The sequence below is a fragment of the Vicia villosa genome, linkage group LG1, assembly GCF_029867415.1.
Source record: "Vicia villosa cultivar HV-30 ecotype Madison, WI linkage group LG1, Vvil1.0, whole genome shotgun sequence".
In the NCBI taxonomy this organism is placed as follows: domain Eukaryota; kingdom Viridiplantae; phylum Streptophyta; class Magnoliopsida; order Fabales; family Fabaceae; genus Vicia; species Vicia villosa.
Window position 1 is genome coordinate 86,894,222 of NC_081180.1, and position 23,756 is coordinate 86,917,977.

General features: G+C 31.9%; 2 protein-coding genes across 2 annotated transcripts; both read left to right on the top strand.

The window, feature by feature from the left end:
- Window positions 1-1,342: 1,342 nt before the first annotated feature.
- Window positions 1,343-2,609, top strand: LOC131611445 (elongation factor 1-gamma-like). Its single transcript, XM_058883470.1, has 2 exons — window positions 1,343-1,926; window positions 2,113-2,609. The coding sequence occupies exons 1-2, from the start codon at window positions 1,857-1,859 to the stop codon at window positions 2,346-2,348; spliced, it is 306 nt and encodes a 101-aa protein (XP_058739453.1). The 5' UTR covers window positions 1,343-1,856; the 3' UTR covers window positions 2,349-2,609.
- An 8,126-nt stretch (window positions 2,610-10,735) lies between these two features.
- Window positions 10,736-12,190, top strand: LOC131611456 (protein FANTASTIC FOUR 3-like). The gene has a single exon (XM_058883477.1). It carries the CDS (start codon window positions 10,914-10,916, stop codon window positions 11,934-11,936), a length of 1,023 nt encoding a protein of 340 aa, XP_058739460.1. The 5' UTR covers window positions 10,736-10,913; the 3' UTR covers window positions 11,937-12,190.
- Window positions 12,191-23,756: the final 11,566 nt, after the last annotated feature.

Here is a 23,756-nt window from a genome sequence, read left to right on the forward strand (position 1 = left end):
CGCAAAGATCTCAGAGCAAAGTTAGCAGCTTGTGATCCAAATTGAAAATCACACATAAGTTATTACAAAATGTGTTCTTCTCATCTTATTTTACAACTATTATGTAAAATATTATAGAATTTTTGGTTTCTCCTATGTATCATCAGATATTTGTGCATTGATTTTTATTTATATATATTTATATATCTCAAAACATTTTTTCATTTTTACATCATTTGTTTATTTCTATTAAAATCATCTATAATAGGGAGATTGAAACACTTACTGAAAGATTACATCCTCCCAGGTAACATCATCTTTTTTATTTAATTTATGTATTCTGATACTTAAGTCTCAGCCTTGGAGTAAGTGAGCAACATATGATCCGCCAAGCTTTGGCCTTCTTTGAAGTATGTTAATATTCTCTAAAATAGTGTTTAACTTCACTAGTTCTTATGAATGCCTTGGCAGGACCATACAATATCGCAAACCTCTCTCTTTCAATTTCTTGTGGATGTCTCCACTGCAAAAAGACCGTGGCAGAAGATGAATCATCTACTGTTCCTAACAGTAGTTTCAGTACCTCTTCAGACACTGCCACAGAGGTTTATGAGAGGTTGCCGCACTTCAGCGGAAGCAAATAAATATATGGAACATATGAGAAGAAAGGATGCCGACGAAAGTGCTTGTAGGAAAATAGAAGGTGATCATGTTAGCCCAAATAATCACAGGATTCCAGATCTTCAATATACATATCTTTTGATATTTTATTAACATAGATATTCTTTTTGTTCATTGCCGTTTACGTTTAGAGTAATTATTCTTTTGTATTTTGCTATGGTTGCCACTGAGTGTTATGAGAGGGTGTTTGAAGGATTTACCACCATACATTTGGTTGACCTTGTTACCTCAATTGGTTTAAAAAATTTGCCATCAAAATGCAAAGATTGTTATTCATATGCAAAGGGTGATGATGAATCAGTCTGTACACTTGATGCAGGCTGTGAAGGAATTGTGATTGTACACTTGGTATTTGGTATACTATACTGTAAAGTGTAAACAAGAAGCCTCCTTAGATTACTTATGCAATTTAATGTCTCACAGGTAAATCATTTTTCCTTTATTTCAAAAAAGTATGTGATTCGAAGTGATTTCTTATAATCTGAAAATTTTGATTTCCATGTGTTACATTCAGTCGATGACAGAGTCCCTTATAATTGCTTTGAAGAAGATTCGACTCGAACAGGAAGATGAGGGGGTTCCTAGCACTGCCATAAGAGAGATATCTCTTTTGAAAGAAATGCAGCACCGGAACATTGTTAGGTATTCTGATTGGTAATGTGTTGGATGCTGATGTTGTAGTTGATGCATTAAATAATGATTTTATGTTTGAAATTATGATGATTGGTGTTTAATGTGAGGTTGAGTCTCGGTGCTTGTTTCTCTTGTGCTGTTTTTGGTACATTGGTGTTAAGAGTTATAGATCTGCACAGAACTCCACTGTTTGGTGTTTAAGTTATGATAACATAAGAAAAAATGGTTTGATTACAGTCATATATGACGCGTGATTATGTTGAGATTTTGGTGATAGTTCATGCTTTGGTGAATTGAGTAAGTCTTTGTATTTTCCTGGTTAAATCCGTTTATTCTGGCATCGCTAAACTAGTGTATGATGATGTTGCTAATAGTTTATGCCTTTACGAATTGAATATGTATTTGTAGTACCCTAGATTGGGATATGGGCCATACCTTCCTCCTAGAACGAACCAAAGAAGGAGGCCAAGAAGGTCGCTGAAAAGTCCAAAGAAGCAGAGGCTGAAGAGGAGGCACCCAAGCCCAAACCCAAGAATCCACTTGATCTTCTTCCTCCTAGTAAGATGGTACTGGATGAATGGAAAAGACTTTACTCAAACACTAAATCCAACTTCAGGGAGGTTGCAATCAAAGGTATTGTTGTTATTCTGTTCCCTTTGGTGTTATTGTTTTCAACTTCATCATCAAGTATTGTTATTGTAGGCTCACTGTAGTAGTTTCATTGCCAAATTTGTTTTTATGAATATCCTGTCAATTCAAAGAATGTCATAGATTTCTGTATAGGCAAAGATCAATTTCAAACCTTTTACTATCTTGCAGGATTTTGGGATATGTATGATCCTGAAGGATACTCTCTCTGGTTCTGTGACTACAAATACCAAGATGAGAACACTGTTTCCTTCGTGACTTTGAACAAGGTTGGTGGATTTCTTCAGCGGATGGATTTGGCCCGCAAGTATGCATTTGGAAAGATGCTTATCATTGGATCTGAGCCACCTTTTAAGATGCAAGTCAGTCCCGGATTTGAAAAAGAGAAAGTATATACATATGACTAGCTCGCCGTCAAGCAGTGTTGTTGATGGCAGACACTACCTAACTGTTGTTGCCGTGTACTATGACAGTTGTAGCTATTCATGATTCCTTGATCTGTGTGGTGTTGGTGTAGTTTAAGAATCCATGCTGTACTGTTTTGGTAGGATCTGTGTGGGCAGTAATGTATGATTTCTTAACTGAAGCGAACCCTGTTTTCAGGTATATAGTTGAATTGAATCTCCATTTGTATTTATTTAAGTCTAGTTTTATATTTCAATCGCTAATTATATGATATCAACTGTCCTCGATTAATTTGTGATGAGCTGTGATAATTAACTAAACTTTTTAGTTTTAATGCACACAAATATATAGTTGAATTGAATCTCCATTTTATTTTTATATTATGATTACAGTCACATTATAAAAATATTTTAGATTTTTATAATGTTTCAAAAGTTTATATTTTTTTTTAATTTGAGATATAAATTACCTGCGGATTTACCTGCGGATTTTAGTTTGCTGCGGATTTTCCTGCGGAAGTTTCCTGCGGATTTACCTGCTGAAAGTTTCCTGCGGATTTACCTGCGGAAATACCTGCGGAACTTGCTGCCGAAAATATTACCCACGAAGGTTTTAGCTGGGGACGTAAAACCGCAGGAAAATTCGCAGGAAATGTGTTTCCTGCGGAATTTTAACTAAAATCTGCAGGTAAATCCGCAGGAAATTTGAATATTTCTAGTAGTGTCCCCCTTGATTAACGTTACTTTTTTATTTTTAAATATTATAAATATGTTGCGACGTGATTTACACGTCACAACTGGTTTATTTTACACACGTGAAAATCACGTCACTATTTCACGTGGCTAGGGAGCACATTCTTTGTAGCACATCATCACCTTTATAAATAGAACATTTGTAACTGTTTTACATTTAGAATTCATTTTAAAAAATTTACTATATAGTTTTCATTCTTTATATATTTTCTTATTAGATTAAAAATTAATTTGAATGATTTATCGTAAAAAATATTTTAACCGTGTCATCTTTTTACCATAAATTTTTTTAATTACATAATTTAAAAAATGAAATGAGAAATTTTTTTATTAGTTTTTCATTAAAATTCTTTTAGAGGTATTTTTATAAAAAATGTGATTTTTATGATGTTAATTTTTTTTAACAATGAGTCATTTCATAAGATGTTTTATGCAACCAGTGTTCTAAATACTACACCGGCCATCAAACCGGTGAGGGTACTGGGTCACTGGTTCATTGGTTGAACCACTGAATTATTTGTCGAACCACATGACTAAATCGAATTAAATCGGATAACTCGTTTGAATATACCCGTCTCTATTGCAATACTATATATTTATTAAATCGGTCGAACCGAATGGCTCAGTCTCTAAAAAATATTAAAACACCTACAAAATTTTAAAATTTTAAAATATCATAATTACAATCTTTATTATTTACATTCAAATTTTAAATATAATCATCACTTACAACAAAATAATACAAAATATAAATTTAAATAAATTTTAAACTAGGTCTAATTGCAAATAGGAGAAAAAGTTGTTCCAAATAAGGTTTGAATAAAGTCTAATTATATTTTATTTTAATTTAAAAAAAAATCATGAAAATGACGTCGTTTTGTGCATAAAAAAAGCATGCATTTGAATCGCCGGTTTTTTAAAATCGTCGGTTCACTGGTTTTTTCCGATTTTGATCGGTTTTGCCCGATTCTCACCGGTTCAATAGTATATCCGATCCAACAATCAGACCAGACCGACGACCTCTCCGATTCCTGGTTCGACCGGTCTAACTTTTCGGTTCGGTTTTTAAAACACTATATGTAACATAAATTTCCACCAATAATATATATGTGAATCAAAATTTTATTCATGGTCATAAATAGCAACTATATATTTTTTTTAATAAAATATTGATGTGATGTGAATGCCACTAAAAAACCTTGTTTCCAAGCAAGGACCAAAGCAAGATATGATGAATGTATTTGAATTTGTTTCATAAGTGCAGACAGAACATATCATGCTTCGTAGGACTCACTATTGTGTTTATCCTTCAAATTTCAAACTCTAGGTAGAAAAATAAAACCTTATGAGATCTTGTTTTTTGGCTCTAGATTTTTTCCTAAAACACAATCATTGATGCATGAATCATACAACCACAAACACGTACCAAACATCCCCATTTAAAAAAATCATAAATTCTTGATGCTTAATTTTTGGCAAAACATTAATCTTTTTCCCATAAGATTCTGTTCACCATTTTGTATAATAGGTACGATTCATCAAGCACTTATTTACCCTATGATTCAAAATATTCTGAATATATAAAAATAAGCAATCGCCATCAAAGTATCAAAAAATATTTGTGAGAATCCAATTGTGTTATGACCTTTTGTTTGTTTACTTTTGGAAAAGATCAATAGTAAAGCTGGTAATTTTGCTGCCAAATAATTCCACTTGTATCTCCTTTTTTAGATATAATTGATTTCTATATAAGGACATACCTACAACAACAAATTTCTACAGATATTCTGAACAATTATTGTGTGAAGCTTTAATTTTTTACAAGAGAAGCAACCAGAAACATAATAATATTGCTTGTCTTTTGTGTTTTGAGAAGTCAAAAGCTATGTAAACTTACAAAAATTATCTTACAATAATAATTCTAATACATTATTCATTTTTTGATATATCATTTTATATATTTTTGTTGTCTTCATAAACATTATTAATGCATATTAATTCATTGTTCAAAGAGTAAAAATTCAACCACAATCTTAAAAGATACTTAGTTTGAATTTCACTTATAGGAGGAGAGGACTTTATTGAAAGGTAATATATAAATATTTTATGTTTTTTAAAATTTAAAATTTCCAACAATCGCACTAGTATAAATAATATCTTTTAGGGTTAAATGCAATTCACCCCTGTCATTAGGGCGAGATCCGGTTTTGTCCCCCTGAAGTTTTTTTTTTGTGATCCGCCCCCTATAAAACAAAGATGCAGATTTGGGGATTTTTTTTTAACTTATTATGATTAATTAATTATGATACTAATTGATTTTGAGATAAATAAAATCAACAAAAAGCTGATGGCCGAGTGGATGGATGCTTGTATGAACAACATGGTGATCCTGGGTTCAATTCCCACTAGAATCAATTTTTGGAGCATAATTTTATGTTTTAACAAGAAAGATAAAACAACAATGCCATATTAGCAATTCTCAGAAGCCACGTAGACAAATTCCTAAAGTCCAGTCAGCCAAACAAGGAACAGGGGGGTCTGGAAACAAAATCTTTGTTTTATAGGGGGCGGATCACAAAAAAAAACTTCAGGGGGGCAAAACCGGATCTTGCCCTAATGGCAGGGGGTGAATTGCATTTAATCCTATCTTTTATAACAAAATTTTCGCATAAATTAATAATCTATCGAATATAGTTCTCGGACATGTTACATTTAATATATTTTTTTAAAATATCATATTTTTTCGATTATAATAGATGACTAGGAAAAAAATTAATTCAGGAGACATACTTCGAATTCTAGCACTGCAGTTTAAATTTTTATTTCTTTAAACGTGGCGTTTTTTTATTTATTTAAAAATTAAATGATCTATTCCTTCGGTTACACTACTAACCAAGGGGTTTGATACTTAAATTCAATATAAAAATATTTGTTCATTAAATTTTGCCCTAAATATATCTACAACCGTTCTAAACCCATAAACATTATTCTCGCGATGAATTGTAAGACAGAAAAATCTTCAAGTTTTATTAATTAGTTACGAAATCTTTCTAGGTTGTGTGTTGTTGTTCTTCCATACACGTATTGGAGAAATTAATTTTACCAATCTTAAATAAAACATGTTTCTATTCTTGACATCTATCTCAAATAATGGTGTTGTTGTTGTTGTTGTTGTTATTTTCCCATCTTGCAAGACCAACGTCATATTTTGGAATTACTTCTCAATATTGTCATTCAAAGAAAACATTCTATAATTCATTGTTTTCCTTGGCAAACAATATTGAGTATAGTCATCTGTTAATATATTGCAAGCAATGTTATTGTTTCACAAAACACGATCTTGAAAATCTTGTTTTGAATATAGTCATCTGTTTGAATATTGCAACGCACAGAAAGTAGTGAATGGTAAAAAAATAAAATAAAAATGATCAATACATGTTATTTTGAATTTTTTGCAATAGAAGTAATCTATTACCTTAGTAGATTTAGACATCGGGGAGAAAATCTCTATTTTATTTTATTATTTATTTAAAAAAGAAATAACCTTTTATCTCAGTTTTAGTAAAGAACCGAGGGGGAAAGTAATCCAGGTTTGTCCATAATAAATCTTTTGGTGAGAAATAAATGTCAGTTGTGTTGAGAAACAAGTGTGAGTTTTAAGTCTCGCATTGTTTGAGAAAGTTAAGGTTGAGCACTTTATAAGTGAGATAATCCATACATCCATTGCCTCAAGGTTTTGGGTGAATATGTGGTGTCTCTCTCACTTGTTTGGGCGAGTCTTTGACCTTTAGGTGAGTGTTTTACCTAATGTAAATGCTTCTCCCTAATGATGGTCAATCAATGATATCAGAGCCGATTGTTCGAGTAAGGTATCGACTCTTTGTATAGAAAGTCTTCCTGACCTGGTGGTTAGGAGGCGTGTCCCGTCGAAGTGCATGTGGCATGGTAAGGGTGCCTGTCAACAACGATACAAGTATGTGCATGAAGGAGCTTCTGTCTGAGGGGAGCATAATAGATGGACTCACACTTGAGAAGGATTGTTGAGAAACAAATGTGAGTTATGTTAAGAAACAAGTGTGAATTCTAAGTTCCACATTATTTGAAAAAGTTAAGGTTAAGCACTTTATAAATGAAAGGACCTATACACCCATTGCCTTAAGGTTTTAAGTGAATATGTGGTGTCTCTCACACTTGTTTGGGTGAGTCCTTAACCTTTAGGTGAGTGTTTGACCCAATGTGAATGCTTCTCCCTCATGATGACTCATCATCTTTGTTGTCCATTTATAAAGTAATAACGCTCACGTTATTACCAACACATCAGCCAATAAAAAATCTCTACATCCAATCACAACGCGAACACCATAATTATATATCTTGGATGCTACATTGTGAAATTCAAACAGTGACAATGAAAATATTTGAATTGAACTGTGAAACTTAAAGAAGCTTTAAAACAATCTCTGGGATGAGTTGCAAGAAAAAAATATTTTGGTGCAAGGTTGGTGTTCTTACATAATCTCTTATCTTATAACTGAAATTTATTTAATTTATATAACATTTTTTATATCAGAAGAAATACATACAAAAACCATTGGGAGTATCCTGCATGCAAAAATCACAGTACTTGAAAAACATTGTGTATGCAACAAAAATCCATTATTTATTCTTCTCCAAGATTAATAGTGATGACGATGAATTATATTAAGAATTCGTCAAAAATTTATACTTGTAGATTGAAATGAAAATAAAAAAATTTGTATTTTAATAATAAAAATATGTAGATGCTGGAGATAATACGCTTGTAATAAATATAACTTAGATGGTAAAATTTATACATGAAGATTTGAATTTTTTTAATATTTAGGATGTTTGGTGTGATAGTAAATTTGTTGAAGTGTGCATTTAGATTGGTTGTGAATAGAATTGATTTTGATTGATTTTGATAGAATTGAGTTTATTAGAATTGATTTTTGGTTGTGAATAGAATTGATTTTGATTGATTTTGATAGAATTGGGTTTATTAGAATTGATTTTTGTCTAGATACATTTATATAAAAGTGAGTTGAATAATAAATTTCAGTATAAAAATCACGTTTAAACTCAAAAACTACAAATTGTATCTTCAACTAGAACCAATTCTAAAGGAAGAATCAATTATACTTTTAAAGAATCACACTCAATCTAAAATAAATTCTACATTTTTAAAATTATTTTTGTCTTTTTCAAAATCCAATTCAAACCTGCTAGAAATCATGTCTGACAAATATAATTTACATGATTCGCTAAAGTTATTGAAATTGTGTTAAGGTTTCTAAAAAGGAAAAAACAATTTATACATTAAATAATGGATCAAATAATGGATGTTTATTACAATATTGTAATTTTTCTTTTTAAGTATAAAAGAGGACAATGTTCGAGAAATTTTTATTTTTTATGTGTACAAAAGAGGACAATGCCTAAGAAAAAGAATAATGAATCTAAACAAACATATTTAGTCATGCAAATTCCTAAAATGTTATTAAAGATACTTTTTTGAGTTGTTTAAAGCAGACTATAAAACCAAAAGATTCCAATTGTTCATGAATAGATGATTGAAAATATACGTATTGAAAAAATGTCACATCACTTAGTTTTGTTAAAAAAAAATGAGGCCAAAATTATATAATATAGATTCAAGCTTCATTACAAAATGCATCAATTAAAGTATTTTTAACTCGTATATGTTTTTTATTTTTTTTTTATGCTCTTGTGTTAAATTGTTTTAAGATGTAGCTAAATATTTGTTTTAGGAAGTGTGAATGTATTGAAAACCTGAGGTAATTTAGGATAAATTATATGTTGTAAGAATTTTAACATAATGTTATTTTCTAGTTGTCATTTGACAATAATTAAATTTTTTTCTCTGATATTAGAGTTTTCACATTATATTCTTGTGTTGTGATTGTATTCTTTTATTTTTTCTTTATCAAAATTTCCATATAATTGAAATACTAAAGTTTTTTTGCAAATTAATGACCCTCATATTTCTTTCACATTAAATATGACACATTTTGATATTCCTTCTTAGCTTCAATAGTTTCTAAATACAACGGACTAGAATTGAAATACTCTAGTTAAACTTTTAATTTTTCAGAGATCATTTCGATTAAAATCTTCGTGTCACTTTTCACTATGAAACTAGAATAATATTTCCTCCAAATCATGTTTATTCTAAATAAAAACCACACATATTATCACGAGAATAAAGTTTATTTCAAGCTATTTCCAATCTACAAGTTATTTTCCTTAATATTTTAATTCATTGTTGTTTAATTAAATGAAGATCAATTGCATGCCCAAGGCCGGGTCAAGGTAATGTGAGGTCTAAGACGACTATTAAAATGTAAAATATATTTAATTAAAAATTAAATATGAAATTGATATTATGATTATATAAATGAAAAAAATTATTTAGTAATTAATTATGTATTCAAATTACTCTAGAGAAATAATTTATCCCTCAAAAAAGTCATTAGTTCTAATAAAAGTGGTCATACCAGAATTGAACACATGACCCTCTAAATAAAACATCATTTCCTTATCAACTAAGCTAAACAAATATCTACACATAATTTTTCGTTTTTGGACAAATATATTGAATTTTAATTTTTTTGAGGTCTAAAATACCTTTAACAAAAAAAAATCTTTTGAGGCCCAAGGCGAGGGCCTAACTCGCCTTACCCTTGAGTCGGCCCTATGCATGCCTAGTAAACCTCGTGGAACAGTTTAGTTTCGTCGAAAAAATTTTCCTTCATGTGAAAGTTATTGAAAAATAAACTTCGTTTGAAGGAGATTGTTCATCATAGAGATATCATTCATAATCTAAATATATATCTCTATCTATTCTACCAATCAGATTTTAAAAACGTCAATCATCTTTTCTTTAAATGTCCATTCTCTTACTCAATTTGTCCTTAATAAATCAAGAATAAAGATCCTTTAACGTTAAAGAGAAAAGTTAGAGTAACTTTAGACAAAATTTGAAAAATATAAAAAAGATGTTGATGTTTATTTTGGAGGAAAAAAATATGTGAAACAAAGTAAATCAAGAGAGATAGAAAGAAAGTCAGAGAAATGTAAAGAAATCAAAGTTAAAGGATCAAAATCCAAAAATTGAATGAAGATCCTTTAATTTTAAGGAGGATAAGTTAAGTGCCTTTATTAAAGGTGTAATGTGTTAATGAAGAATGGAGTGCGAACCTATACGATTAAATACAAAAATTATAACTTCTTATCTATAATTTACAAAATAAACCATATGTCTCTCCTTTTATAGATACAAATGAATTTTACATAAGAACATACCAACAACACTACATTTATCTACATATGATATTGTAAGACAAAATAATTATGCACACAACTATTATCTTTTAACATTATCTTTCAAAAAAAAAAAAAAAAAACTTGATGACACCATTTCTCGTTTTTCTTATTTTGAATTTTTCATTTTTTATCATCTTTTATGTTGTGTGGTGGATTAAAAAATTGTACAATTCAAGTGGTGCAAAAAGGACTCTTCTCTTTTCCTACCTCATGTTCCCAACACTTTTTTTGGGACTATAAATGCATCCCTCCCCCATCACTTCTTCAACACACCATTCTCATTCCATCTTTCATTTCTCTCCCTCTTTTCATACCTTAGCCTCTTTTTCCTTCCCAATCCTTAAAAAAAATCAACACTTTTTTTAGTATTTATCACCTTAATTTGAACTTTGAAACATCCTAGTTAAGAAAAACATCCTAGTTATTAAGATTAAGACAGAAACATTAATCATGGCTGCAACAGTGTGTCATCCTGGATTACAGTTACATCTTGAAACTCAACTTGTTGAGTCAAGAACATTAAGATTAAGGTTACCTTCTCCAAAACAATCCATTGATTTAGCCTTCAAATCTTGTTTCACTGATTCAAACATCAAAACTCAACATCATCGTGAAGAGAACATCAACATCAACAAAACAGAAACTTTTCAAACCAAGCCCAACAATGGTGGTTGGAACTTCCTTGATGCTCTTTCCAATATCTCACAAAAGACCTCCATGAAAGAAACCACGACCACAGCCAGTTATGTTCACCCTCAACAGAAACGTTCCTCTTTGGTTCTGAGTCCAAAGAGTCTTGAAATGTGTACGGAGAATCTTGGCAATGAGAGTGGGACAGACATTGTGGAAAACGACATGTTGTTGTCTTTAATGGGAAAAACCGAGGAAAGCCAACAACAACAACAACAACAACAACAACAACCTTGTCGTGAAGTTTTAGGTGGTTCTAAGAAAGCGAAAATTCAGAATTTTCCACCACCTTTGACAACGATAAGAGGATCGGAATCTCTTCGTGTTAGACCTCACCGCGAAGATGGAAGATTAGTGATTGAAGTCACTAAGGTCCCACCGAGAACTTCTTGCTTTGAAGCTGATAGAAGCCATGGCCGTCTTCGCCTTTGTTTTTCGACTAATGAAACCCGGGAAGAAGAACAAGAAGAAGAATTTGAAGAAGAAGATGGTGATGTTGTTGATGATGTTGATGATGTTATAGATGAAAATGAAGAGCTACTCAATGAAGAAGAATTATCTGAAAATGAAATTATTAGAAAGGAAATAAAAGATATTGAAGAAGAAAAAGAAGAAGCAGAGGAAGAATTGTTAGAAGAAAGTGGAATTGTTGTTGCATGTGGAGAGAGTAAAGATAGTGAAAGTGATGTAAGAATGAAAAAGTATGAGAGAGTTAGAAAATGCAAGGAAGGTGGTGGTGAGAGTGAAAACAATGAGTCCATTTGGATGGCTGCTACTGCATAATTAAAATTATTATGATATTTTAACAGCTATTTAACTATGTATTAGTAAACAATTAAATAAGAAAACAATTTATGTATATTTGTCCTTTTTGGTAAATTAAATTCCTCTTGTTTTGATCTCATAAACTATGGTTTTGGTTGGTAGTTATTATGGTTACTCTGTTTCAAAGAGGATACACGTGCAGTGATGCTGATGCAAACATCAAAACGGTGAATGGATAAGGGTAGTTTGTGTATACTTCATTAAGAAGTACCAAATAGATAGTTTCACATGAAGAGTAACATGGATTTGATCTATGAAAATTTGAGCCTTTACAAAACAAGTTCATTAAGTTGAATAATATTTTAGTATGTTCATTAAATGTTAAATGAAAAGTATTAAAAGGAATATTACAATAAGTGAGGATCAAAGGTATTTATACAACTTGATCCATATATTAAATGTAGTAACTAATTCATAACAACCATAAACAATTAAACAATTTGTAATTAAATAATTGTTCTGGCCGATGATATTATTCTCGATGGATCACTTTTAAGGAGCTATAGTTCTTCCAGAATCTTAACACATGAGAATTATACTCAAACTATACTGTAAGAGAAAATAGAGGATTTCGTCTTCTGTTGTATCGAACAGCTCTCCGCAATTCACTCCTAACTAATAGCAAATTTGTTATTTCATTTCCATTATATATATTAAATGCGTAAATTTTGACGCTTAGTTTTAAATTAATTTGCTATTTTTTCTCACATACTGACTTGAGCGTTGGAGTTTTAACCTTGCATGTTAGCCCTCTCTCCGTCGTGTTGGAAGAAAAGATTCACCATTATCTCTGATCCTTACTCCTTTTCTGGTTCTAGAACGGAACAATACATGTTGTCTATGGAAAACGACTTCAGTGCAATCTTACATCGACTAATTTACACAAGTTGTTATTGAAGTAGAGGAAGTCAAAGAAGACATTAGGTGCTGGATCTTGAAGAATGGCCTTTTGCGGGACCATCCCTCCAGGATGAAGATAGGAAGGAAAAGAGTTTGAACCACTCAAGAAATATTGGGCATGACTCAGTCTTACATGATCCTAGAAGAAAAATTAAACACGTGGTTCGACAATCCCGCTTTCGTTGACACCAACTCTAGCAGCTCGATTGGGAAGGAATCCCAAAGTCAGAATGAGGAGTCTGATCCTTGAATGTAAGGACGGTACAAAAAATACACACCACATAATGCATCTCAAGAGAAGATCTACCAATACTATACCAACACCGAATTTTTGAAAAGAGGGGTTATACCCCTTTTATCTCGTCAAAGAGTCGTCTCAGACCAACAATTCAAAATATTTCCACTTCCACAAAGGGGCATGGCTACAACACCGACGACTGCATCCAAATGAATTATGCCATTGAAGGGTTGATCATGAGAGGCAGGCTGACCGAGTACGTGAAAAGGGTTAAAAGAGAAAGGGAATAATCGCCTAATTTATTTATGCCATTGAATACATGTTGTCTATGGAAAACGACTTCAGTGCGATCTTATATCGACCAATTTACACAAGTTGTTATTGAAGTAGAGGGAGTCAAAGAAGACATTAGGTGTTGGATCTTGAAGAATGACATTTTGCGGGACCATCCCTCCAGGTTGAAGATAGGAAGGAAAAGAGTTTGAACCACTCAAGAAATATTGGGCATGACTCAGTTTTACATGATTCAAGAAGAAAATTAAACACGTGGTTCGACAATCCCGCTTTCGTTGACACCAACTCTAGCAGCTCGATTGTGAAGGAATCCCAAAGTCAGAATGAGGAGTCTGATCCTGGAATGTAAGGACGGTACAAAAAATACACACCACATAATGCATCTCAAGAGAAGATCTACCAATACTATACCAACATCAAATTCTTGAAAAGAGGGGTTATACCCCTTTTATCTCGTCAAAGAGTCATCTCAAACCAACAATTCAAAATATTTCCACTTCCACAAAGGGGCATGGCTACAACACCGACGACTGCATCCAAATGAATTATGCCATTGAAGGGGTTATCATGAGAGGCAGGCTGACCGAGTACGTGAAAAGGGTTAAAAGAGAAAGGGAATAGTCGCCTAAGGGTAAATCTCCCTAGAAGACCGCGATGCTAGAACCAGTGGCAAAGACAAAGAAACCAACAATGGGAAACACCTATATATCGTTTCCATTACTGGAAGGGCGTCCCCGACAAACCTACCCTCCAAGGGAACCATGAAAATAAAAAACACAAATATGTTGGTAGTCCACAAGAAATACAAGAGTGCACCGATGAAAACCCCAGACCGAACTATTTTTAGGTTCCAAGACTCTAACAACTTGATAGGGATTCCTAACGAAATATTTCCCTTGGTAATTGCAACTTAATTGGAAAGTTTGATGTCTCCTAAATCGTAATCTACGATGGCAGCTCTTGCGATATCATGTGTTCAAAGTTATTAGAAAAAATGGGTCTGGAAGGGGGAAAATTGTGATTGTATAAAGGTTTACACTTGCAGGTATTCAACAGAATTACCACATGTCCATTGGGGTACGATGAGCTAATGATATCAATAGGCGAAGGGAAAGACGTCTGATCAGTCATTTTTCAACTCCTCATTGTCCCCTGCAGAAGCGTCTACAATTTCATTCTAGGAAGATCCTTTGCGGCCACCCTGGATGTCGTAGCCTCGCGGGTCCACCTTAAACTCAAATATTATAACCTTTAGGGGGAGCTAATCACCCTTAGTTCCGATCTCGAAGGAGCCAATAGAATCTATCAAGTGCTTCAGCGAGACCGTAGATAGGGAAATCTGATGGATATCAACATGGCTTCTCTAACTGACCATGTCAAAAGCTTAGGCATTCGTCCCCCAAGAAGTGGCTAGGAAAATGAAAAGCAAACAGGGATAGTAAGTGGCGGCTAGCCGTCTGGTTATGTTTTCTTTCCTATTTGTATTAAATGATATGTCCATATAATTAGTCTTCTCATACACAAGAGAAATTCTCAATTATCAATGAAGTATTGCAAATTCAGAAATCTTCATTTCTTTGTGATTGTGTACAGTAACAACGAGTTCGGGGTACAACTGACAGGATCAAGGCCTAACACAAAGAAATTCAGGGGTCTTGTCGCAAACATCCTGCATGTGCGACTACGACAATCAAATCCCCACAGTCAGGGGTGTTGTCACAAACTCCTCACGTGTGCGGCTGTAGCAATCAATTCCCTACAACGTGAAGCACGCACAAATAAATTCACCGGTGCTGTCGCAAATTCCTAGTCCGTGCGACTACAATAATAAATTCCCCACAGTGCAAAGCATGCACAAATAAATTCATGGGTGCTATCGTAAATGTCTCACCCCTGCGACTAAAAGATTCAATTCTCCATAACATGAAGCACTCACAAAGAAAATCATGGGTGCTATCGCAAACGAATCGCATGTGCGATTCCAACAACTAATTCCCTACATTAAGGGGTGCTATCAAAAATGCCTCGCACGTGCGACTATAACAATGAATTCCCCACGGGCAATAACGGTCCACCACCCTCTAGAAGCTAGCCACTCTAGATGTCGTGGTGGGTTAATGACACGTCTACCTCAAATCGGGTTTTCTTTAGGCGGGGGAAGGGGAGCCGAACTTTGGCTAAGAACGGTCCTAGTGACATCCAATAAACTTCGGGGGAAGACCTCGTAAGTTCGCACAAAATTCGGAGCCATACACTTAAGATCACTCAAATATTTCCAATGTGTAACACCCTATTCCCGGCTCAATATATCATATAATTAATTTAAATAAATTATTCACTCATCGGTGTATCACATTCTCAAAAATACACTTGTTAATGAATAAAAAGGTTTTGCAACAGAAATAATATTTTTATGCAAAATCATCACATAGTCTCATACTTTGAAATTATTCAAAAGCATCATAATTTTATAACATCAACTCCAAAAGTCATCCACACATAACAAAGTGTCTCATCCCATGTGTTACAATACCAGAGCGACACAAAAGGTACTAAAATAAAATAGGAATAAAGAAGAAGGCAGTGACCGCCATTCCTATAACCTCAAAAGCACAAAGCGCTATCTGAATTTGTAATATATGTCCTCGATACTAAATCAGGCAGAGATTACAAATAACACCATGATCGATAAAAACCTATAACAGTATGCATTCTCTTAATCTAAGCATGTGAACAAAGTTAATCATCTCTATAATCACGTGTCAACAACGTCTATGTCTAGAGTGGCGTTGTGAGATTATACTGGTTGATTAATAGCGGATGTCTCCACATAGCGAACAACAAGCAAACATGCAACACTGATACTAGTACATTACCAAACTCACGACCAATACATGCCTTACACCCAAACACTCCTACACCCAATAACCAGCTCAACAACATTACCAAACCCACGACCAATACATGCCACACACCCAAACACAAAACCAAGAGTATGACATATACAACTAACAGATATATTCCGCCACCACATCTTACTATAGCACCGATGAGGCATATGTTACCACCACTTCCTACCATAGCACCCAAACATCACACCACCAAAACACTCAAACATCACACCACCAAAGCACTTAACCAACACATGCCTACCAAAAACTGCGTCAAACATTATTTTGTTTCAAAATGAATCAATGTTTCAATCCGACCAACCAACCTATGGATAGGGATCCTCACCATTTCCTCCGTGTAATTCTATTTAAATTAAATAATACTAGTATTTAATTTTTTTATTTCCCACTTAAAAAAATTAAAAGATTTATCAATACACATTGGCACCAGACTCATTGGCGAATGCATATAGCCAATGCACACAGACGCCAACGAGCACATGCATATAGCGCCATAAATAGACGATAATTGGTCTGGTGTCCATTTACAAAACCATATATATATATATATATATATATATATATATATATATATATATATATATATATATATATATATATATATATATATATATATATATATATATATATATATACACACTAACGACCCGTTCAAGCTGCAGCCACACCTTTTTCTTAACAAAAGGACACTGGACAAGCCAAACTAGATCTTTCCCTTTTTCAGATATATCTAAGTAAACTAAAAACAGTACTGTTATGAGGATTCTAAACTACAACAAACCACAAAACAAAAGGATTTGTATATCTTAGACGTACAAATTCATAGGACCACCACCAAATATGAAACTCTGAAACACAATCTAAACCAATCCTTCTATTTGATCTTTGAACTAGATGTTTCCTGTTGCAAGTTGCAGTACTGTCATCATTATTCATTGATCTTTTTTTTAGATTGTCTTCTCTACATGTATTTTCTTCCTCCATATATGATATTTTTCAACTAATTTTGCTTAGTTTTAAATTTTTAACTTTAACAATTGTTACAAACATTTTTGTTAAAAAAATTACAAAAGTTATGATCATATTATCTACAATAAATGACTGATGATGTTTAAATAAAAATAACATTTTTTTATAGATATATTTAACTCTTTTAATTTTTAAATTTCTATCATAATATGTTAAACCAAAAATTTCTCAATAATATATTTTATTATACTTTATTTACAAATTTACAGAGTGAAAATTTTACTATTTCATTTATATAATATATTTAATTTTAATTTTAATATAGACTATAAAAAATGAAAATTCATTGATTTCATCATTATATTTAAAATTTAGAGAAAATAGTTGATGCATTAATTTTATACCGTCAACCAATCACGACTATTTATCCAGTCACGTCATGCTTTTATTTTTAAAAAAGTTTAATGACCCGATGTTAATTTTTTTATTGAATAACATTATAAAACTATTTTACACTGTCAATGTATATCCATTAAACCCCAAAATTTATCAATAAACATATATAATAGTAGGTTTAATCTTACCTCCTTCTATTTTACTTATTCTTTTCATATTTTAAGTTCAAACATTTTTTTTTAATAATTTCTCATATTTTTACACGATATGTTCACTTTTAAAAGTGTAATTAATATTTTAGATTTTTAAAATTTATATAAATTTTTGATATAATGATTTATCTAAAAGGAGATTCAAAATTGTTTGAATTTTTTAAGTATAAATTAAATATATTTTATATATAATTGCATAGACTAATCTTCGAATTTATATAATCAAAATAAACAGTAAATCTTTTTTAAGAAATTTAAACTCTCTGTGTCTAAGACTAAATTGAATCTAAAATTTCTGATAAATTGGAAGAAGATTCTAATCAAGCTCAATTGTTTAATTTAAAATAGATGAATCAATTTATTAATAGACACAATTGTAGTTAATCTAAAATAGTATTATAATTTTCTTATATGATATTTATTAATGAATTGAGTTATTTACTAATAGTCCTTTTAAGTTCTAATAAAAAAATAGAAAATAAAAATATTCTATTATAAAAATGAGCTTAAAGGTAGTACACTGTCTATGTAAAATATTTTACACGGTTAGTACATCACAACCCTTACAAAAAAATATTTTATAAGTGATTTAAAGAAAAAGTCAAATGCCTACAAAAATTAATTGTTATAATTTTGTTGGTGTATTTTCATTAAATCCTATAAAAATTATATATTTCTGCATAATGTTATATTATTGTATTATATTTTATCATTAATTGATAATTTAAATTTATTAAAAAATAAATAACTTTTGATTTCAGTACTATACATAGTATTTGTTACGTTGACGTTTGGGTAAGAGATCATTATTTACATCCACATATATTGTGGGTTGATAACTCAAAACAAAAGAAAATGTGATTTAAGGACCCCTTAATATTTTTTAGTTGTGTATGGATATCCTACAAATAAAATCATTTAAAATTAAAATTTGTTATAAATAAAATTAATATAAAAATAACATATATATATATATATATATATATATATATATATATATATATATATATATATATATTAAAGGGTTACTCCAAATTTTAATTTTTAATTTTTATTAATTTAACGGTTTTAATTAATATTTTATGTAAAAAAATATTTTTAAAAATAATTAAATTAAATAATAAATTAAAAGATTAATAAAAAATTTGAAGTAACGGTTTTAAACTTAAAATATCTCCTCTAAAATTTATAACACTCTATCGCATAAAGATTTAAGTTTAAATTACTTTATACTATATGAGATTTGCAACACAAAAAGTTCCACAATGTGGGTCGCACGTACCCTCCCAATTGAATTGAATGACCTACATACATACATCCCATGTTGTACTGTTGTACCTTTACCTTTGCTAATGCTCCTAATCCTAACCTCCGTACCCTCAACTCATGTGCAAACATGCACTACTAATATTTATCAGACATGAGCAACATGGCAAATTGGCAATGAATATCCGTTAGTAGTAACATATTTGGAAAAGTAGGTATTGCTTCATTGGATCCACGATCTTTCAAAGTATGATTTTCTACAATACGGCGGCACTTTTAAAGTTAATTAGGCATCTCACCTTACATATATTAGCATCCCACATCATTACAATGGAAAATGCTTATTAGTAAGAAAGTGGAAAAACAAGAAATGCAAGAATAGATTTCAACCATCCATTATCACCACAACCCCTATGATCCCTATTAAAAATGAAGTTAAATTTAAAATTAATTTAAAATTTACCACTAAAATAGTGACACATACTTATTCTTGCATTTCTTCCTCAAATTGCTTCGTACTAAATAGCACTACTCCATTACAATACTCGCACATACATGTTATATTATGAGACCTTTTAAAAATTTTAGGCGATGATATGACATCTTTTTCATTTGGGGTCATGCATCATGTCGTTGCTCTAGGTCTCTTATGATGATCTTGTAAATAAGTTGTTATGAAAGTTTTAATTCGATTTAGGAGAAGTGTGAGATTTTTCATAATGTTAGTTCAAATATATGCCGAGATCCATCCCATTATCCGTGACTTAAAAGCCCCTATGACGCTTATCAGCTTAAGAGATTTTATATTTCTTCAATTTATCATCATCAGTAAACTTAAAAGTAGATTATAATTACATCAATAAGTATATATTAGTAATTAAAAAATACTATGGAATCATATAAAAAATGCTAATGAATCATGTAAAATATGCTTTCTTTCAAATCTATTGATATTTGGGTCTACTCATCTATCAATATAATCAATTTTCTACGTTTAAAGAATGCAACATAACTCCTAAAAATGGGAGAATTCGTACCATAACAAGTCCAAGTTTTATCATTAAACTCGATCGACAATTTTTCACTCTGATACGATGTCTGAAGAAATCAGTCTAAAGACCAAGTGCTGAAAGACTCTCGATGCAGTTCTGAAGACTTGAAGCTCTGAAGATTCATGTTTATGAAGACAAAGGGTACTGAAGACCAAGTGCTGAAGACTCTGAAGACGTGGTTATGAAGACTTTGAAGACCCAAAAGCTTATTTTCTTTCTTCCAACTCATGTTGTCACCCTCTGAAGTTCAAGAAGAATAAAAGATAATGTTATGTAGTACGAGGTACAAGGTACAGACGAATGTTTCGTTCCACTACTGAGAAAGGACGGACGTTACGTACTATCTTGTCTCCCACTACAATCAAGCCGTCAAACTTTTAGAAGTTCCAGAACTTCCCTCCAATAGATATATTATTATATTGGCTATATAAAGGGCTTGAAGACTCAAGAGAAAGCTACTAATTCACAATCATATCCATTTTTGAAAGACTGTTCATAGCTTTATACTCTTAAGTCTATAATTTGAAATATATCGTTTACATTCAGCTTGTGTAGAAGCACTTATACTGTAAACAAACTCTGATTCAAACAGTTGTTTGATTGTGCCTCAAGAGACCTGTTGGTCAATAGTCTTGGGAAGTTTAGGACTAGAGAGTCTTAAAGGTTGTTAGTTACTTGTGGTTGTTTGTGCAGTGTTGTTAGTCACTTGCGGGTAGCTTGTTCATTGTATTGTTAGTCACTTGCGGGTAGCTTGTGCAGTGTTAGTCATCGGCAGTTGCCCATGCAATTGTAATCAGTTTGGTTATAGTGGATTAAGACCTCAATTGAGAGAGGCGAAATCATCTTGACAGGTGGATTAGACTAGCTTGGGAATTTCTCAAGTGAACTGGTATAAACATACATTGTTCTTTCCTTCTTGCACTTTATAGTTATTATCAAGAGTAAAGAGTTTGTTGTTTAAATATGGGAGTTATTTTTTATCAAAGTTTTGTTTGTTAAAAACCTTATTCAAACTCCCCCTTTCTAGTGTTTTTCACACCTTCAGTTCCAACAATGTGGGAAGTTATGAAGGAAAAACTAATGGGTCTGAATGTTGGACAAGTGAATTCAAGCACAAGAATGGGGAGTGAATTGGGGTTTTCAAAATTCGTGATTAGTTTAAAGGTTTTATTACTCAAAAGGACAATTGCGTTAGTTTACACAAAATCAGAGAAAAAAGTAGCGGAAAGAGAATAAAAGCTTAAGGTAAATAATATAATTTAATGAGATAGACTTGGAGAGATGACACTAGAGAATTATCCAAGTTCGGCCGAATGTTGGCTTATTCCTGTCCCCAAAAGATCTTCTTGAGATTTCACTATAATATTGAGCTTTTACAAGTTATGCCCATGAACCCTTGATACAAGCGAATCGAGAGATTTTTCACCGGCTTATTCACCCAACAAAAAGAGAGTTTTCCATGGAATGAACTCACAAAACGAGTAGAGATTACACAAGCTAATCTCAATAACCAAACATAACTTTTGCAAGTCGAGTTCTATAACGAAATAAATATATTTCAATAGTTGATCTCAATATTTAAAGAGGGAGAAAAGATAGATAAATTGTAAAGTATTTGGAAAACTCAGAATACAGGTGTGAAATGAAGTGGGGAGAAGCCTCCTTTATATAGGGAAAATTTTAGCTAAAAAAGGAAACAATCCATGGGACAAACTAATGGCCTAATCAATTAGGCTAATCGATTAGGTACCTCAAATAATCGATTGTTTGGGGCTCCAAATGGGAAGTTTTGATATAGAGTCATTAACGGTCATTTATAGACCGTCATAATCTATTATATACTAAATTAAGCATCATTTAATCCATTATATACTAAATTAAGCATCATTTAAGTAATTTTGTTAAGTAAACAAAGGCCTTAAAAGTGTGTGTGTGTGTGTGTGTGTGCGCGCGCTTGCGAGCGTGTGTGAGTTGCCTTAGTATCTTAGGAGTTACTCTCCTGCTTTCACAAAACCCTGGCCACTCAGACACACACAACCAGACAAGCTTTCACACTTCCTCTCTTTGACAACTCTAAAGCTTTCAAGTTCCTTTACCATATATACTAATCATATAAGCATTTCACTAGAACCTTGAATCTTCTAATTGACGAGACTTTATATATCTTCAAGTTAATCACCATCATCTAAAAGTTGGAAAAATATCACCACCTACTTCAACATTCATCAGCATTATTGTCATGAAAACATCAAGAAGGTTGTTAGCACTAGGATCATCAGCTTCGTACATGTAAGCACATAGATCCACATGAAGGTCCTCAAAATAAGGAGAACTTTAAGGTGAATGTAGAGAAAGATAAGGGATCAAACTCGTTTAGGTTCAACATTAGAGATGTTGGTTGTGGTTTTTTTCATGAAATACTCATAGTAAACCCTCAGTGTTTGGGGAGTATCATGATGGTCTGAGGGCCCACCCTTATATTAAGGCTTTTTGAAATTTGAACAGTTAGAGCCCTAAAGGCAATGAGGTTTGGTGGTACCTTGTGTCTCGTTCATGTTCACGAACTCACAATCATGATATTTTGCTTGTGGACAATGGGGAGCAGGTGATTCTCATAATTTAATTAATTATTTAATTAAATTATTGCAGAATTTAATTATTGAAGGTGTCGGAGTTGGGAATTTTTGGCTTATTACTAAGAAGTATTATTTAAATTGATGGATTGATGAAGTTGTAGAAAATAATATTATAAATAATATTATTTAATTATATGAGAGTAATTAAGTAGACTTAGTTGGTCGTGTCGGAAAAAGTAAAAGTGGGAGTATGTAAATATTAGGCCCAATAAGAATATTATTATTATTATTATTTGGATTAAGTTGAATAAAAAGAAATATTAGATTTTGGTTGTCACTAAACAAAGGAAAGGTTTTGAAGGAAGAAAAATAAGGATTGGGAGGAGAAAAAGAGATTGTGGAAAAGCTGTTGCGAAGAAAAAGGGCAAAAAGGCAAAGAACAAAGATTCGACCGGTGGAATAGAGCGATCTTCAATCCAAGGTAAGAGTGGGGTTCTTGCTCTATAACCGGGTATATGATGAATAGTATGTGGGATTGGGTTGTTGAAATTATTGCCGTCTGTGTTTGAGTTGTTGTTGTGATGCGGTAAAATTGATATGGAAAATTGATCCTGTTAATGTTAATTTAATTGGTAAATTTGGTGAGTAATAGGCTATTAAATTAGTAGTATAATTGAGAAATATTTTGGGATATATGGCAGATAATAAAAGGTATTTGACCATTTTGAAATGGTTTTATTATTACTTGAGTCAGACTATTAACTAATTAAGTTCATAAGAATTGTCAGTAGAGTAAATTAATAGTTGAATATATGTTTGATAATTAATTATATTATGTTGAAAAGTTGTTATTATAACTTTTTGATGAGTGTTATTATAATATTTTGAAAAGTTGTTATTATAAATTGTTGATGAGTTGCAGCTATATTATGTTGAAAAGTTGTTATTATAATTTGTTGATGA